Raw genomic sequence first — 16474 nt, 5'->3', positions numbered from 1 at the left:
CCCGCACGGGCATTGCCACCATCGCCGCCGCCACCGCCGCCGCCAGCGAACGCTTCGGAGGAGGAGGAGGATGGCAGCTTGGTGGGGCGAGAGGCGCTGCTCACCGGACTGGCGGGGAAGCCGCACCTCAACGGCTGGCGGGTGACGATCGGCAAGTACAAGTCGGAGGGCGAGGCCAAGGGGCGGTACATCATCCGCGTGGCAGGCGAGAAGCTGGCCCTGCGGCGCGCAAACCTCCGGCTCGTGCCCGTGCCCGGCCACGAGAGCGAGCAAGACAGCGAGGGTACGGAGGCGGACTCGGACTCGGAAGACTTGCTCGAGCAGGCGTGCCGCGCGCACGGGGTCGCTGCTCCGGTCCCGCGGGTCAGCCGTGGGGGCGGGGGCGGGGGCGGGGGCAGCAGCGGCGGCGGCGGTGATGGCGGCGGCGAGGGCAGCAGCGGCGGCGGCGGCGGTGGCGTGCGTCGCTGCAGGCTGGTGCTCGGCTCCGGGCTCGCTTCGAGGCCCAGGTTCGGAGCCTTTCTGGATGAGTTCTGGCCAGCCGGCTGGAGCCGCGAGGCTGCCTCAGCGCCGCCTGGCACGTGGCTGCAGATCTGGACGTCGCAGGGCGCTCTCTCCTCAGCCCTCCACGCCGTGCACGTGTCTTCGGCTGAGGCGCTCGTCGGCAGCTTGCGGCACTGCGTCGACAACCTGTCGCCGCGCGAGCGTGCCTCTCTTCAGGCGGTTGTGGCGCGGCCGGAGGAGAGGGAGGCCCACCCTCTCTTGCTCGACACGGCACGTGCCGCCGCCCAGCACCTCGCTCGCAGCTTGCCGGCGCCGAGCGACCCGCTGCCCCTCCGGCCCGGGGGACGGCGGCGGTGCTCGCGGCTGCTGGTGGTCGTCGGGATGGAGAAGGTGTGTGCCACCTCCCACGCCACCAGCTTCGGGGTCCTCTCCTCCTCCTCCCGTTGGCCCTCACTCGCAGCTCGCTCGCCTCTCTCAGATCCGCAACGGGCACGCGGGGCTCAAGAAGGAGTCGCCGCTCCTGCAGCAGGTAGCCTGGCCGCTCGCACGAGCGACACTGCTGGCGCTCCAGCTGGCGCCTGGCCCAGAGGGAGGGGAGGGCTTCAGTGTCCTCTCTGCGAGAGAGGAGTCGCACGTGCACGGGATTGTGAGAGGCTTGGTTCGCGCCTGCCACCGCCGGGCTCTGCTCGGTCTGCGCGAGGGGCAGCCTCAGTGAGATCCAGAGGTACGCGGCTACGGCCGTACGGGTGATTACGTTATCTTCGCCGCGCGGGAGGGGAGCGAGTGAGAGAGAGAGAACAGAGAGTGTATTCCTACACGCACGCCGGCGGGGACAGCGTGTGTCAGCGACACTAGCGTTTGCATGACCTGTGTACACGCGGATACATGAGACAAAACTCAGCTAGAGTGTAGGGGGCCATGGCTTCGAATCTCCACGCTCCACAGCTCTCACTCCCACCCACGACGGTTCGCGTGTGGTACACCAACCATACACATCTGCATCGCTGCGCTCACGGCTCAGCGTGCTTGCCATCACCGCATGGCGCGGCGGCGGGACATGGCGAAGGAGGCCGCGCCGCCGGACGTGTCCTGGCAGCAGCGCGGCAGCGCCGGGTCCCTGGGCGGCTCGGGCGGTCCCTCCTCCCACCCCACCCTCTTCAGCCACGCGTCCACGTACCCCATCGCCGGCCCGTTGCTCGCCCACCCGTCGGCGAAGCGGAGCATCAGCTCGTCGGGCAGCGCCCACCACTCCGCCAGGATCACCTCCGCCTCCGCGTCGCTCGTCGCCGCGAGGGACGCTGCCGCCGCTGCCGGCGAGTCGGCGCGCACTCGCTCCCACGCGGCCGCCTCGAGCCGCCGCTGCACTGCGCGCACCACCCCCATCATGTCCGAGTACCGCGCCCGCGCCAGGTTGAGGACGAACTTATGCGCCCAGTAAGCGGAGCGGCGAGACACGCTTCGCGGGTCCGCGTCGGCGTGCGGCGCGGGCACGGCTTGCGCGCCGATGTGCAGCGGCAGGAAGCAGGTGCCGTGCGCGGCGTGAGGACCGTACCATGCGACGCCGCCGATGGTGGGCGGGAGCCAGCCGCGCGCCTAAAGGTGGGGGGCGTGCGGGAGTGCACACAGCGCCCTGGGGAGCATCACTGTGCTGTCGTGCGATGCCGGGCCCGGGGCTGTGCTTTTGCGTGAGAAGCGCCTCTTCACAGCTCTCGGTGTGAACAGGCGGCCAGCCGCCGCGCCTGCACGACGTGGGTCTGCGAGGTGCGGTACAGCGCAATGGACCGCTCCCACGCGCCTCGCAGCTTTGTGACGCCCGAGGCGGAGTACCTGTCGGGGTTGGCGAAGGCGCCCGCCGCCGCGCCGGCGGTCATGTCGAAGGGCGTGCCTTGGTACATGTCGCGGTGAACTGCGATGAGGTCGAGTGGAGAAAGCTTGCGCCGCGTGCTCACAGTCGCTGGGTAGACGGGCGAGGGTCGCAGGTCGGAGTAGTCGCTCGGCATCGGGACGTCGGGCGCGAGCAGCCGGTACGCCCCCCACAGACGTCGGCCAGAGTAGAACTTGTGCGCATACTCGCCGTCGCTGTACACGCGTGTGAAGTCGAGCGGTCCGTCGGACGGCCTCCACCAGCCGCTCCGCTGCGCGATCTCGTGCACCGAGTCGGAGAAGAGAAAGTCGGGCTGGCCGCGCGTCGTCCGGTTGGGGAGGAGGTGGCGGATCGTGAACATGTTTGCGACGACCCCAACCTGGCTGTCGCCGACGCGCTGCGCTGCCCAGACGGCAGACTTGCCACTGTGGTCAGGCAGGACGTGGAAGATGAAGCCCTCTCTCGGATCGATCACCATCAGCGACTCGCCGGTCCCTTCGAAGCTTCCCGCACCGTAAAAGCCCTCCGCGACGGCGAGGTCTCCCATTAGCTGCACCGCCTCGCGTGCGCTCTTCGACCGCTCCAGCGCGATGCGCGAGAGCGAGTCGACAGAGAAGAGCGCGTGGCCTCCGTGGCCACGCGCCTGCGCCCCGAAGACGGAGGAGCACGTGGACTCGCCGATGCCGACCTGGTGCTCGTTGAGGATCCCGTACGTCGCCTCAAAGTAGCCAAACGTGTGCTCCACCTGCGGAATGTGGCCAATCGGCACCGAAGCGTTGAAGCCCGGGTTGTTCTTTTGAAGGTACGCCTCGACGCCACGATCGCCGACGAATCGAGGGAAATCCTCTGTGTCGTAGTAGATTGGCCGCGTGGCACCCGGCGCGTGGTCCATGGCCGGGACGTACACGACCCGAGCATCGGGGTTGCTCTCACCGTCGTCCGAGTGCGTCGCCATGACTGAGCCGTCCACGCTCGCGTCCTTGCCGACGATGAGTGTGGTGCAGGCGGTGGTGTGGCGCGCGGCCAGAGCGACGAGGAGCGAGGTCGCCCACATACCAGACAGATGGATCGGAGCGGGCCCGCTGGGCACAAAGGCAAGCGAATAGTCGGCGGCGTGGTAGAACCAGGGTTGTAGAGTCACACCTAGGAGTCGCACAACCAGGCACACCAGGACCCGACCGCAGCAGGGTTTGGACTTCTCCGCGGGGTATGGTACGGTCGGCTCCGCAACCCACCTCGAGACCATACCCCCCCCCCCGCCTGCTGACAGACCCAGCCTCCCGGAGACCGGGGATGGGCGGTCAGGACCATACCCCCCCACCCTTTGGGCCGCGAGGGTACCATACCATACCCCGGAAAAAGTTGAACCCAGAGGCTGGAGCGAAAGGAAGAAATGGAGACCGCCTGTCCATACCCGGTAGGTCTCCCCTACACAAGTCCCAGATCTGCTCTCCACAGCAGCTGCTGTCACTGATTGTCCGTGGTCAGAAAGAAAGAAAGAAAACAAACAAGCCAAACGAGGGATAGGGGAGGAGGACAGGGTCCCCACCTGCACGAGCAGGATTTTGGAAGGACGATCAGGGGCACAGGTGGGGCTCTCCAGCTCCTGACTGTCCTTGGTCACGCAAAGCGCACGGTCGTCATCACTGCTGCTACTCAATCGTGTTCGACGTCGTCGAACAATAACGGCACCGTGCTCGACTTCGCCCGCGGTCTTTATTTGACACATGAGTCATGACTCACTTTCGTCTCCCCGGTGCCCGGATCTCGACACGTCGACACGGTCACACGCGTCACGGACAGGCGCGGGGGGCCCGCCGGCGCCGCTCCCGCTTCTTTCCTAGTGCGGAGAGTTCACAGTTCTTGCTTGTTTGTGAGCAGCGCTGTGTGTGTGTGTTGATGCGAGTATTCTAGCTGCTATGTGAGTATGCCAAAAGGGGCTGACGTCAAACCCGCCTTGGGGACTTTAGAGCTTTGAGTAGGCCGCCAATCTCATCAGGCCGCCGCTGCCGCTGAGGCCGAGCAAGGCTGCCTGGCGCCGCTTGAGGCGCGAGAACTCTCGACTGATCCACTCGTGGATGTGATCGGGGTACGAGATGGCGGAGACCTGGTCGATGGCTCCCTGCTCCCACTGGCGAAGTATCACCTTGTACGCCGAGACGTGCGCGACGAGCTGCAGCAGCGTGGGCTCGATCGAGGTGCCCTCGAGCAGGTCCGCGCGCGCGATGATGAGGTCGGCCGCCTTGGCGCTCAGTGGCAGCAGCACCTCCCGAACCCACTGCCGGTAGGCGCATGCGGCCGGCCCATGCGGATCGCGCCGGACCGCCGCGCGAAAGTCCGCTGCGCTCGGGCACTGGTCCGTAGCACTGCCGCTGAACTGGCGCACCATCGCCTCGTACGAGCTCTTGCTCGCGGTGACGCACGCGAGAAGAGGCCCATACAGCGACTGCAGCTGCTGCGAGACGCGCGAGACGAGCGACTTGTGCTGCTCGGAGCGCAGCGTGTGCAGCGTCGTAAAGACGTAGGAGAGGCACGCGAGCAGGATCGGCATGACGGTGGTCGGGTCAAGGTTGGGCATGGCGGCGGTGTCAGATCTTCGTGGGTGTGGTCGGCGACTAGCCGGGGTCGTCGTCCTCACGATCTAGCCGTCTTCGGCTAGGTAGAGAGGGAGAGAGGGAGGGACGGAGAGGGAGGGAGTGGGCGAGAGACGCTGGCTGAAGCAGCGAGGCCCGAAAGGAATTTTCGCTTCGCAAGGGCGACTCCCCAAGTGCTCCAAGTGCTCCCCGTGGCTCCCGCCTCTCCCCCGCCACCGCCTCCACCCCCGCCGGCGGCGTGGCCGTCACCGCACGGACCCACACGGACCTTGGGAACCCAGCGCCGCCCCGTCGGAGGCTGGAGTACCCGAGGGAGTGGACCGAGGGGGAGGCGCCGCAATTTGCCACGTGCTGACGTGCAAGCCCCACCCGGTTGACGGGCAGGCGCGTGGGGCGCGTCGCCCCGCTTGCTTGCTCAGGTAGAACGTCTAAAAAAAATAACGTCTAAAAGGACGAAAGGACCCGAATCCGCACGGAGGGCGGAGAACGACGGGCGGAGAAGACGGGCACTTGCTTGACCAGGGAGGGACTGGGAGAGTGTGAATGGAGGGACACGTGTGTTCAGACGCACCCTCGGCGCCTCGGGCGGCCGGGCGGGTGGGCTGCGGCTGGAGCTAGCAAGCATGGCTCGACAGAGAGAGCCGAGACCCCGCGTTGAGGCGGCGCTCCGGTGGGCGGCTTTGGTGGTTGTGCCCCCGGGAGGGCCAGCCCTGTCTGCGGGCGCTGTCTCTAGAGAGCGAGGAGACTTGCGAAGATCAGAGATCCGCGATAACTTTGGTTGTGTGCGCAACCGCGCAACTGAGAGAGAGAGAGAGACACACACACACGCAACTGATATGTGGCAGTTTGTCGGAAAAGCTGCCACCCATGTGTATGCTGCGTTATCTCCTGCTCTCGGTCGGGAACGTCGCGGCGGACGTCACATGCGAGTTTGTCCTGCGCCAGAAGATGAACCCGCCCGGAGGAGCTGCCCTTACGCCCGAGCCCGTCTGCGTGAAGCCGGGCACGCGGGCGCCCGTGTACGAGTTCTCGCCATCCCTGCCCAAGGCCTTCGTTGCGAGCCGGGGGGGCGTCCGCCAGCTCGGTGGCAAATTCGTCACGATTGTCGGTGGCAACGCCAGCGCCGAAAAGTCCGTCCCAACGGTCTTCATCCCAGCGAGCGCCACCGTGGTCGCAGACGGACCCGCAAGCGGCGTGCAGAGCCTGAGCGCCGCCGCCACGGGCACGAAAAAGGTCTTGGTTGCCAGGATGAGGAGCACCACACATGGTCAGGAGCCGACGCCGACGATCAATGACCTAAAGGAGCGCGTCTTTGGCATGGGAATCAGCCCCGTGGCCGTCAACTTCAAGTCGCAGTCCGCCGCCTGCTCAGAGAATGACCTTATCATCGAACCGGGTGCGTGTGTTTCCGGGAACACTGCGCCAGGCTGTGCTGAGATCAGCGACGGTGTGATGAATCTCGACCTCGACATGGACCTCTCGCCAGGCGTGGATTACAACGCGGTGCAGACTGCAGCGTTTGCAAAGCTCAACGCCTTAGGCCTGCGTGATGCCGCAACAGCCGACTATGTCATGTTTCTCTACTTCCCTCCGGGCATAAGTCCGTACCTCGAGGTATATCGCGTATGCCTACATCAATTGGTGGGCATCATTCTACAGTGACACGTGGGGCGGGTCTGTCTCCGCCCACATGCACGAAGTCGGCCACAACTTTGGACTCGCCCACTCCGGCGAGCTTGGCGAGGAGTACGGCGACCAGTCTTCGTATATGGGCTACAGCTACTCCAGTATCGGCTCGCCCGCGATGTGCTACCACGGCGGGCAGCACCGCAGCCTCGGGTGGTACAGCACCCACACCACCGAGATCGCAGCCTCCGACTTTGTCAGCGGCCAGAACGAGCTCGTCGACCTGTTCGCATTCACCGACGTCCAGGCCCTGTCCGCAGGGGACCCCGTCATCATCAAATTGGACGTCGCCAATGCGGGCTATGCGCTCTACCTACAGTACAACAAGGCGGAGGCCCACAACAGCGGCGTGGTAGAGTCCGCAAACCTCGTCACCGTCGTCCAGGACGCGCTCAACACCCCGGCGTACCAGCAGTCGTGGAAGGTGGCGTCGCTCGGTGAAGGGACCACCTACGACGACAATCTGCGCGTCAAGGTGTGCTCGCTCAACGTGGTTAGCAGCGTCGACGTCGTGAGGGTCTCTATTTCTCTCGACTACATTGGCGATCCATGCCTCACGCCGCCTCTGTCGCCGCCGCCGGCTCCCCCATCGCCGCCCCCGTCCGCTCCACCGCCGCCCGCCACATCGCCGCGGCCACCGTCGCCTCCGCCACCTTCACCGCCGCCGCCCTCCTTACCTCCGCCCTCGCCGCCGCCGCCGTCCCCACCTCCCCCATCGCCGCCGCCAGCGTCGCCACCACCGTCGCCACCACCACTACAACCGCCTAGTTGCCGCCACCGCCTTCTCCACCTCCTAGGCCGCCGCCACCGTCGCCACCACCACCTTCACCGCCGCCGCCCTCGCCGCCGCTCCCCCCGCCACCGCCCTCGCCGCCGCCACCCTTGCCACCGCCCTGGCCGCCGCCACCCTCGCCGTCGCCGCCCTCGCCACCACCCTCGCCGCCGCCGCCCTCCCCACCTCTCCCATTGCCGCCGCCAAGGATCTCGGCGGGCTACCACCACACCTGCGGCATCCGGGCGGACACCTCGCTCGCAGAGTGCTGGGGTAACAACAACTGGGGCCAGAGCACCGTCTTGCCAAACGTGCCCTACACGCAGATCTCCGCGGGCATCTACGGCCACACCTGCGGAATCCGGGCGGACAGCTCGCGCGCAGAGTGCTGGGGTTACAACTACTATGGCCAGACCACCGTCCCGCCAGACGTGGAGTACACGCAGATCTCGGCGGGCTACTTCCACACTTGCGGCATCCGGGTGGACACCTCGCTCGCAGAGTGCTGGGGTCGCAACAACGACGGCCAGACCACCGTCCCGCCAGACGTGGAGTCCACGCAGATCTCGGCGGGCTCCGGCCACACTTGCGGCATCCGGGCGGACACCTCGCTCGCAGAGTGCTGGGGTAACATCGAGTACGGCCACACCGACTGGGGCCAGACCACCGTCTCGCCAAACGTGTCCTACACGCAGATCTCGGTGGGCGGCTATCACACTTGCGGCATCCGGGCGGACACCTCGCTCGTAGAGTGCTGGGGCTACAACGAGTACGTCTCGCCAAACGTGCCCTACACGCAGATCTCGGCGGGCTACCTCCACACTTGCGGCATCCGGGCTGGCAACTCGCTCGCAGAGTGCTGGGGTTCCAATACCTACGGCCAGAGCACCGTCTCGCCAAACGTGCCATACGGACTGCCGGCGCCGTCGCCATCGCCATCGCCGCCGGCCTCGCCGCCGCCCCCCTCGGCATCGCCATCTCCGCCGCCGTCGCCGTCGCCGTCGTCTCCGCCGCCGTCGCCTTCGCCGTCGTCGCCCTCGCCACCGTCACCTTCGCCACCACCGCCTTCGCCCTCGCCGCCGTGTGGCGAGGTATCGTTCGACATTCATTGGGACGGGGGCGGCACTCGCAGCTTCGAGATGCAAGTCGCAACGGGATGCGGTGGCCCTGTCAGCGTCGACGTCAGATATGCACGCGGCTGGCCGAATTCGTGCTGCCCGGGATCCAACGCATGCTGTGGCTATCAGCAAATCAGCTTCTCTCCATCAGGCACGAGCGTTTACTCAGTCTCGCCAAATTCAGGCTGCTGGAGTTGCTACGTGGAGAAGACTGTGACTGGGCTTTCGGTGGTGCCCGGCCTGAACACCTTGTCCGTGTGGGATAATGATGGCCAGAACACACGCCGCTACAGGGTTTACTATCCCCCACCCTCACCGCCGTCACCGCACCTCCCACCGCCGCCCTCGCCGCCACCACCCGTGCCGCCGCCACCATTACCGCCACCACCGAGCCCGCCACCGGAACCCTCGCCACCCCCCCCTCGCCGCCGCCACCCTCACCGCCGCCACCTCCCTCGCCGCCGCCCCCCTCTCCGTCTCCGCCTCCTCCTAGCCCGCCTCCTCCGAGCTCACCATCCCCTTCTCCCCCATCGATCCCGCCGCCGACCCCTCCGCCTCCCTCGCCGCCGCCGCCAACGCCGCCGCCTCCGTCGCCGCCGCTTCCGTCCGCGTCGCCGTCGCCGCCGCCTCCGTCCGTGTCGCCCTCGCCGCCGCCTCCCTCGCCAGAGCCATCGCCGCCGCCTCCACCCTCGCCAGAACAGCCCGAGCCATCGCCGCCGCCTCCACCCTCGCCAGAACAGCCCGAGCCGTCGCCGCCGGAGCCGGAGCCACCGCCGTCGCCGGCCCCGCCGCTTCCACCGCCTCCACCGGGTCCGCTTTTGCTAAGCAACCCGCGAACGTCGGCTGGCTCTACTGCTTTCGCCAAGCGGGTGCACGCACCCGCCCCCTCGCTCCAGGCACAGCGTCCGATATCTCGTGTGTGCGTGTCTCACTCCCTCGCCTCGTGCCCGCAGTTCTTGGCCAAGGTGACCGACGGCAAAAGCAATACTTTCTTCAAGAGCAAGAAGAACAGGAAGAACCCGTGGTTCTCCGCCAAGGCACCCCGGCGTTCCTCGCCCTCTCCCCTTCTTTGGCGCTTCAGTTGGCTCCTCCCGCGATACGTTAGGTCACCCTGGAAAATCAGCAGCCCGTCCGCTCCGTGACTGTCACCAAGACGTCAAAGGCGAGGAAGTATCTCGAGGACTTCGAGGTCTGGATCGGCAAGAAGGCTGGAGAAAAGGCGGTGAAGTGCGGCGGACCGTTCGCCTGGTCAAAAATCAAGAAGGGGCCAGTCACGACGCCGTGCGATTCTGTCAACTCCAAGTGCGTGTGCCTCAGCCGCCGCCTTTTAGTCGCCGCGCGCCCTACGCACCCTACTACTAGTCCCCTATTTTAGGGGCGGCCAGGCAGCGAAATCTTACTCCCCCCCCACCCCCCTCCCATCCTGCCGCGGGCAGGCACCGCTACGTCACTGTCATTCTCCCGGGCACTAGAAGAACGCTCGCGTTTTGCGAGATAGAGGTACATTAGCCAGGCGCGAGTGCGTGGGCAATGCGACGTCGCGCGATGTGTGTTGTCAAATCTGTGTGTTGTCAAAGCGAGGAGGACGGCGGGGCGTCTGGCTGCCCGTTTCAACGAACTCGAGAACGAGATGACGTAGAGTATGCCTGTATGCGCAACCTGGCTTGCCTCTGTCTTTGGACTTTGCTTCTCCGCACGCCCACAAGCGGATGCCCTCCTCCGCGAGCAAGGCGTGAAAGAGGAGCGAGACGGCCGTGACGCGAGCGATGTCGATGGGGCTGGCGAAGCGGGAGAGGACGCGCTCGAGGAGCTCCCTGGGGAGGTCGAGCAGGTGGGCGGGCGGGGGGCGGCGGCGTATCTGGCGAGGGCGCGGCGGTGGCGGAGGCGGCGACGAGGCGGCGCGAGCGGCGGCGCGGCGGGGTGGACATCGCGAAGAAAAGAAACGGTAGCGGCTTGCCCCTACCCTCTTGGCCTGCTAGTACCACGCACCGCTTTGCTCGGTTGCTCGGAGGCAGCGGAGGCTGCGCGCCGTTCGCGAGCGGAGGAGATGTCGCGCCGCTGAACGCTCCCGGCGTCCCGGGCCCGCAGCCGCACCGTACCGACGCGTACCCGCTACCGCACCCCGGGCCAGCGCGCCCAGGGGAGGGGTGATCGCGGAGCTATGAATCAGAGATCGCCGTACAACAACTGCCACGCCGGTATTTAACGCTTCCCCAAAACACACTCGTACCATCCTTCGATTGCGCGCCCACAGACCGGTCGGGCCCTCGGGCCCCTGTGTGTAGACGCTATATCCTATCAACAGGTCGCCCTCAGAAGAGGTGATCGTTTTACAGTGTGAACCACAGCTTGCTTGTGAGCCACGTCACCAGTATGTCTATAAAACTGAAATGCCCCTGCACATTCGCGACCACATGCACATGCTAACAGTGCTCGCTGCATCAGGTACACTCATCGCGTCCCTTGTCGTCGCGGACCGAGCCTTCCTTCGCGGGACAGCGGGCCTCCTGTAGCCCTAGGGTGTCGGCATCGTGCATGCGGCGGAAGAGTCCAGTGACGTTGATGTTGAGGCGCCTTCCTTTTGCTAGCACAGCCGCTACCAGGAAGCTCAGAGCCGTGCAGCCTGCCGCTACCTGACCTGCCGCAGCCTGCCGCTCTGTGCGTGTGTACTCACCTTCCACCACACGCGAGCAGCCGACCGTGCCGTATTGCCGCACCGACTCGTGTGTGGTTGGCGACCTCTCCGCCTTCAGATAGCACTGGCGCCACTTGTTGTACACGACAGCCACGCACGAGGCCCCATGGCGCACGCACAGCTCTTGGCAGCTGCGTCTCGTTTGCGCAGACATCGTGCGGCAGCCTGGCTTGTTCGCGGAGTTATGGCTGTCAGGCACGCAACGTCCCACATAGTTGACCCCGGCTTCGCAGGTGAAGCCGTCCACCGTCGAGTCGTCTGGCCCACTCCAGCGTGCCCACGAGTCGACGATCGCCGGCACGCGCATCCATAGCCGGCGCACCTCCTCGCGGTATAGGATGGAGAGTACGCCGTCCGACCAGCTCGCCGCCTTGAGCCGTCGTGCCGCCGGATGCCATGAAGTCCGTCGAGCGATGGCGCTCAGCGCTGCGAGGCTCTCGCCGCTCCACTGCACGGTCGGCAGTCCGAGGAAGCGACGGATGCGCGAGGCAGTCGCCGGCGTGTCGGCTACGACGCCTTCCATTCCGAGCACAAGCACCGATCCGCCAAAGCTTCGCTCCCAGGCGGCGAGCTTGTCCGTCACAAACCCGCGCGCGAGGTATTGTTTACAGCTGCCGCACCACGTCCCGTTGGTATGGTAATTCCAGCGGAGCCAGTCGCGCCGCCAGTGCCTCAAGCACTGTGAGCCATTCTCCGTGATTCCGAGCGCCGCAACGGCCCCCTTTGGCGCATACCACGGCTGGATGCTCGCCGCGACCTGGAGTGCGAGATCCGACGCCCTTGCAGGCCGCGCCGCTCCTGCCGTGGCGGCGTCCGAGCACCGATGCCACAGGTCTTCGAGCTCTTCTCTCACCGCCCTGTCGAAGCTGCGCAGATCGCCCGATGGCTCAGTCGGCACAAGCGATCCTTTTTGATTCTGCGCCCATGCTGCATAGGCCCGATCAACCGGGTCGCGCAGGGTGATGAGCAGCGCCGCCCGCGGCAGTGTAAAGTGCAGCGATCCCCAGATGTGAGCGTTTTGGAAATAGTCCGGCGACCCGTCCACAAGCCAGCCGTCTGAAGCATATTGGTCGAGGAGCTGTTTGCAGTGGACGGTGTCGCGATGGGAGCCTGAGCAGTCATTGTCCTCGAAGAAATGCAGCTCCTTTGTACGGTACGCTGGGTGTGTATTGGGTAGCCTCAGCGCCAGAAGCAGCACAGCGTGCAGCAGCGTCGTGCCTGCCTTCTGGACGCCAATGACGAGGGCGGACCGCGTACGGTTGGCGTCGTCGGTCATCGTCGATTCGGCAGCGCGTTGGGGGGTAATGGCAATCTCGAGCCTCACAATTGTGCTCGCCCGGCGCGCCGGCGTTGTGCTTCAAAAAAGAAAGAATCCGTTGAGCTCCCCGGAGGCTGGATGTGCGGTTAATGACTGCACTCCAAGTGCTCCAAGTCTAGACAGGGTTGTGGCTCCACGGTTGTGTCTTTGCGATGGATTTTCTTGTCAGTGTCTTTTTGGCCAAAAGTATGCAAGCTGCAGCACGGCCCACTCGTGCCGCTCTCAGGCGCATCAACACCCTTGTGCTTGTCTCACCCGTCAGGGGCAAGATGTCTGGCCTTTACCTCAACCGTGTCTACGGCGACCGCCCGGTCAGAAAAAGCATGGCTGCACCGCTCCTGATGAGTAATTGGACCTAAATTGGCGAAACTCGGCGGGCACGCACGCACTTATCGCTCGACGCCCGCCGCCTGACGAGTGGGATGCGTGCGACTGGCATCCGGCGCAACGACGACCAGACGCTACTAGACCCCAGCGTCATGGCTGCATTCGGCCGAAGCAACGACGTCGTACGCTGTCGAGGAACAGATATCAAGCCGCGGCCCTACACCCTCGAGAGAAAGACAAACAGGGGCGACATCGCGGCAACGAGCAGGATCACATGGGCGGGGCTAGGGCGGAGATGGCTCTCCTGCGCCTGCTCACCTTCCCGCCCGCTCGGGCGCTGCCGTGGTGTTGGCAACCCGCCCGGCTTGGACAGGGGCTGGTAGGGCGCATGGGCGTCACCGTCAGCTAAACTGAGATTTATTGTGCACATGGTTGGCCGGTCTACAATATAGATAGACACTTCACCTCCTAGAGCTCGTCCCGGTCCGCCACGGCCATCCTCGGCCTCCGGATGGCCCCCGCCCCCCGGCCGCGGCGCGGTGCAACCGTTGTGCGGCGGCGTCACAAATCCCGCGGCAGAGGGTGGCAGAGCACCGGGCGGGACACGGGCGGGCGGGTGATCTGAGGTCCATTCATTCCAACTAGGCGTATACATTGCCTACCCAGGGCTATCACCTGGACCTATCAACAGGCGCCTGCGGCGCCGCGCTCAGGAGCTGCTGTGCTCCAACGGTTACTAAAATCATGGTTGTACTTTTAGCTTACTGGGAGAAAAGAGAGAGGGGGTTGTGTTCTCTAGGCCCCTAAGGGCCCTCTCTCCTCTTGCATAGAATACTCCTTCCATTGTTCGGCCTTCCCTTCAATCTTGCAATAGCATCGACGGCGCGAGTAATGCGACTTGCAGTGGCACAGGTCTACTCCACCCCCGACAGTATCGATGTTGCGAGGCGCAGCTGGCTCGCCGGCGTCCCTGCCATCTTTGCCGGGGACCTTGAGGATTCTTCACGAAATCTGAGGTTTGTGCCTGGGCAGGACGCCTTTGCCCGTCGGTATGGGCCTTCGAACCACAAGTTTGACAACCGGCCCCTCGCGCTTATTCGGCTCGCCAACCGCACGCTTGAGTTTGACTGGCTCCTTGTCGGCGACATGGACACCTGCTTCCATGTCGACGCCTTGAGAGCTGCGCTGTCGCCCATCAATCCGGCTCGCCGGCACTTTCTTGGCATGCCGGCACCGCCGGGTCAGACGAGTTGCAGCAGCGAGAAAAGTATACTTGCGGGAAAATGCTGCTCTATCCAAGACCTCGTACACTTCTCCGACTGTGTGCTGACTGTGCGCAGAGCGCGGCACTTCCGCAACAGCTCCATCAAACACCCGCACGTTGCAAACGGGCGCGGTTATGTCTATGCATTTCCTCACGGGGGCGCTGGCTACGTCCTATCGAGCGGACTGCTCCGGGCCATCTCGGAGGCGCAATGGAGCACTTGCGAGTCGGAGCTCCTCGAGGGCGGCGGCGACCTGCGGGTGGGTGCCTGCGTGTACCACACCACCGGAGTGGGGCTGACAGAGCTACCTGGTTTGCTCGGGAATCTCAGCAGGCACAAGGAGGTCTGTCCGTTTAGTAAGAGCCGTGTAGGCCCGCACTTTCGAACTCGCGCAACCGCGCGGTGGGTGCTATAGTAGGAGGCCGCTGACGAAGTTCTGCATAGGCCATCAGCGCACAGCGCTTAGTCGACGTCTCGATGTCTCTGGTGTATCAAAAAATGCAAACCTTGGGTCTACAAAATTTCTTCTTGAACGGGCAGCATATTCTCCCTCTCACAATTCCATGGGCACATACACCGTCGACCTCGGGCCCACCGGGTCCGGGAGCTAGCGGCGCACGCGTTCGCCCCCTCGAGTGCGTCCCGCCTGCGCTCCCTGAAGCGCGTCTACGACCCCGGCCGGCTCTTTGCGCACTGCCTGCCGCTTGCGGCGGGTACACAGTTGTTTCAATAATGAAATTCTTTTTCTGACGCAGCCGCTCGGACTAGCTAGCCGCCTGATATATGCCCGAGCCGCAGCAGCCAGACGCGCGGAGCGCGCCGCTGCTTGACCCTGAGAACGCCGTGAGGTGCGACACCGAGGGCGAAGCAGCCTCTGGCCCGTCGCCTCAAGCCAGCGAGGCGCCGCCGCCGGCCACAAAGGGCTCCGGCTCCGCGGCTCTGGTGTTTGTGCTCTGGAACACGATGATGGGATCGACGCTGCTCGTGATGCCCTCTTGCTTCCGCGAGTCGGGCTGGCTCCTCGGCCTCGTCCTCGCGGTGCTCTGCGCCGGCGTCTCGCAGTACACGTGTGGCGTCGTGCTGCTGCACGGCATGCGGCTGCCAGACCCGCAGGCCGAGGTGGCGGACCTGGCGCACGCGTACCTCGGGCGGTATGGCTGGGGCGCCACGCTCTTCGCCTCGGTCGGCGTCTGCTTCGGCGCCGCGTGCGCGATGCACGGCTACCTCGCCACGTCTCTCAACGACCTGCTGGTCGACTCTCGAGAGCAAGGCGGGCTCGGCCTCGCCTCCGCGTGGACGTCGCTCTCGCCGAACCCTAAGGGCGTGGCGGCGGCGCTTGTGCTGGCACTGCTCCTCCCGCTCTGCTCGCTGCGCTCGATGGCGCTGCTCGCGCGCCTCAACGGCGTCGGCATCGCCTGCCTCTTTTTGATCCTCGCCTTCATCGGTGCCTCGGCCGTCGCAAACGGCCTCGCGCCAGAGGCGCTCGCGCCAGCCTCGCTCGCGCAGCCGTCGCTCAAGGTGCTCGGCACGCTCGCCCTCTCCTTCTTCATCCACTCGATCGCCATCACCATCTTCCGCGCCGCAGCCACGCCCGCGCACAATGCGCGCAACCTCGGCGCCGCCTCTCGAGCGCAGCCTGGGGAGATCGGCCGAGATCAGCCGAGGTGCACCCGAGAGGGAGCGAGATGTAGGCGCCGCCTATGCGCTCGTCCTGCTCACCTACGTCTCCGTCGGCGTCTCGGCCAACCTGTGCCCGCCGCTCGGCGACCCTCTTCTCTCGCCCGCGGGCGAAGGGTCTGCGGCCGATGCCAAGCCACCCGCCCCATTCGGTGGGAGTAGGCGACCCTGCCTCGCTCGAGTCTGCGGCGGCGCGCAACTCCTTCCTCTCCGTGCGCCAGCCGCCCTCGCTCGCCACGCCGCTGCTCGTCGCGCGCTTCGCCGTCGTCCTCCAGTGCGTCACCGTCTACCCGGTCCTCGTGTACGCCATCCGCACTCAAACTTTCTGCGCGCTCGTCTACCGAGACCCGTACCCCGGTCCACGCACCCGCCCCTCGCGGGCCGGACCCACTCAGCGACCGCGCCCTCTCACGCGCCCGCCGCCGTGCGCTCAGGCGCGCTCCCCGTCCTCGGCCTCAACGCGATTGTGCTCTGCGCGACCGCCGCCGTCTCCATTTTTGGGCTGCACATCGCCGACGTGCTGCGCTTCACCGGCGCCTTCGCCGCGCTCGTCATGGTGTACGCCGTGCCCGCAGGCGTGCAGTGGGCCGAGCTCGCCGCCGCGGCCAGGTCGAGCCGCCGCGCGCGCGCGGCGCGGTTGGCGCTCACGGGAGGGCT

General features: G+C 65.9%; 4 protein-coding genes across 4 annotated transcripts; 2 read left to right on the top strand and 2 right to left on the bottom strand.

Moving 5' to 3' along the window:
• Positions 1-1352: 1352 nt before the first annotated feature.
• On the bottom strand, positions 1353-3611 carry EMIHUDRAFT_248716 (hypothetical protein; the record flags this gene model as incomplete). The annotated part of the gene is made up of 4 exons (XM_005762062.1): positions 1353-1368; positions 1538-2094; positions 2250-2328; positions 2395-3611. The coding sequence occupies 4 exons, from the start codon at positions 3609-3611 to the stop codon at positions 1353-1355; spliced, it is 1869 nt and encodes a 622-aa protein (XP_005762119.1).
• A 2215-nt stretch (positions 3612-5826) lies between these two features.
• Positions 5827-10044, top strand: EMIHUDRAFT_120727 (hypothetical protein; the record flags this gene model as incomplete). The annotated part of the gene is made up of 6 exons (XM_005762061.1): positions 5827-6355; positions 6386-6533; positions 6574-7120; positions 9489-9500; positions 9641-9837; positions 9972-10044. 6 exons carry the CDS (start codon positions 5827-5829, stop codon positions 10042-10044), a joined length of 1506 nt encoding a protein of 501 aa, XP_005762118.1.
• A 932-nt stretch (positions 10045-10976) lies between these two features.
• EMIHUDRAFT_120726 (hypothetical protein) lies at positions 10977-12506 on the bottom strand (the record flags this gene model as incomplete). The annotated part of the gene is made up of 1 exon (XM_005762060.1): positions 10977-12506. One exon carries the CDS (start codon positions 12504-12506, stop codon positions 10977-10979), a length of 1530 nt encoding a protein of 509 aa, XP_005762117.1.
• Positions 12507-13766: 1260 nt separating this feature from the next.
• Positions 13767-16426, top strand: EMIHUDRAFT_120725 (hypothetical protein; the record flags this gene model as incomplete). The annotated part of the gene is made up of 4 exons (XM_005762059.1): positions 13767-14483; positions 14939-15804; positions 15954-16174; positions 16252-16426. Coding segments are annotated over 4 exons (1979 nt in total), but the record flags the coding sequence as incomplete, so codon positions are not given.
• Positions 16427-16474: the final 48 nt, after the last annotated feature.

The sequence above is a fragment of the Emiliania huxleyi genome, assembly GCF_000372725.1.
Source record: "Emiliania huxleyi CCMP1516 unplaced genomic scaffold EMIHUscaffold_697, whole genome shotgun sequence".
Classification (NCBI taxonomy): Eukaryota; Haptophyta; order Isochrysidales; family Noelaerhabdaceae; genus Emiliania; species Emiliania huxleyi.
Note: the sequence above shows the minus strand (reverse complement) of the source record. Positions and strands in the feature narration are given on the sequence as shown.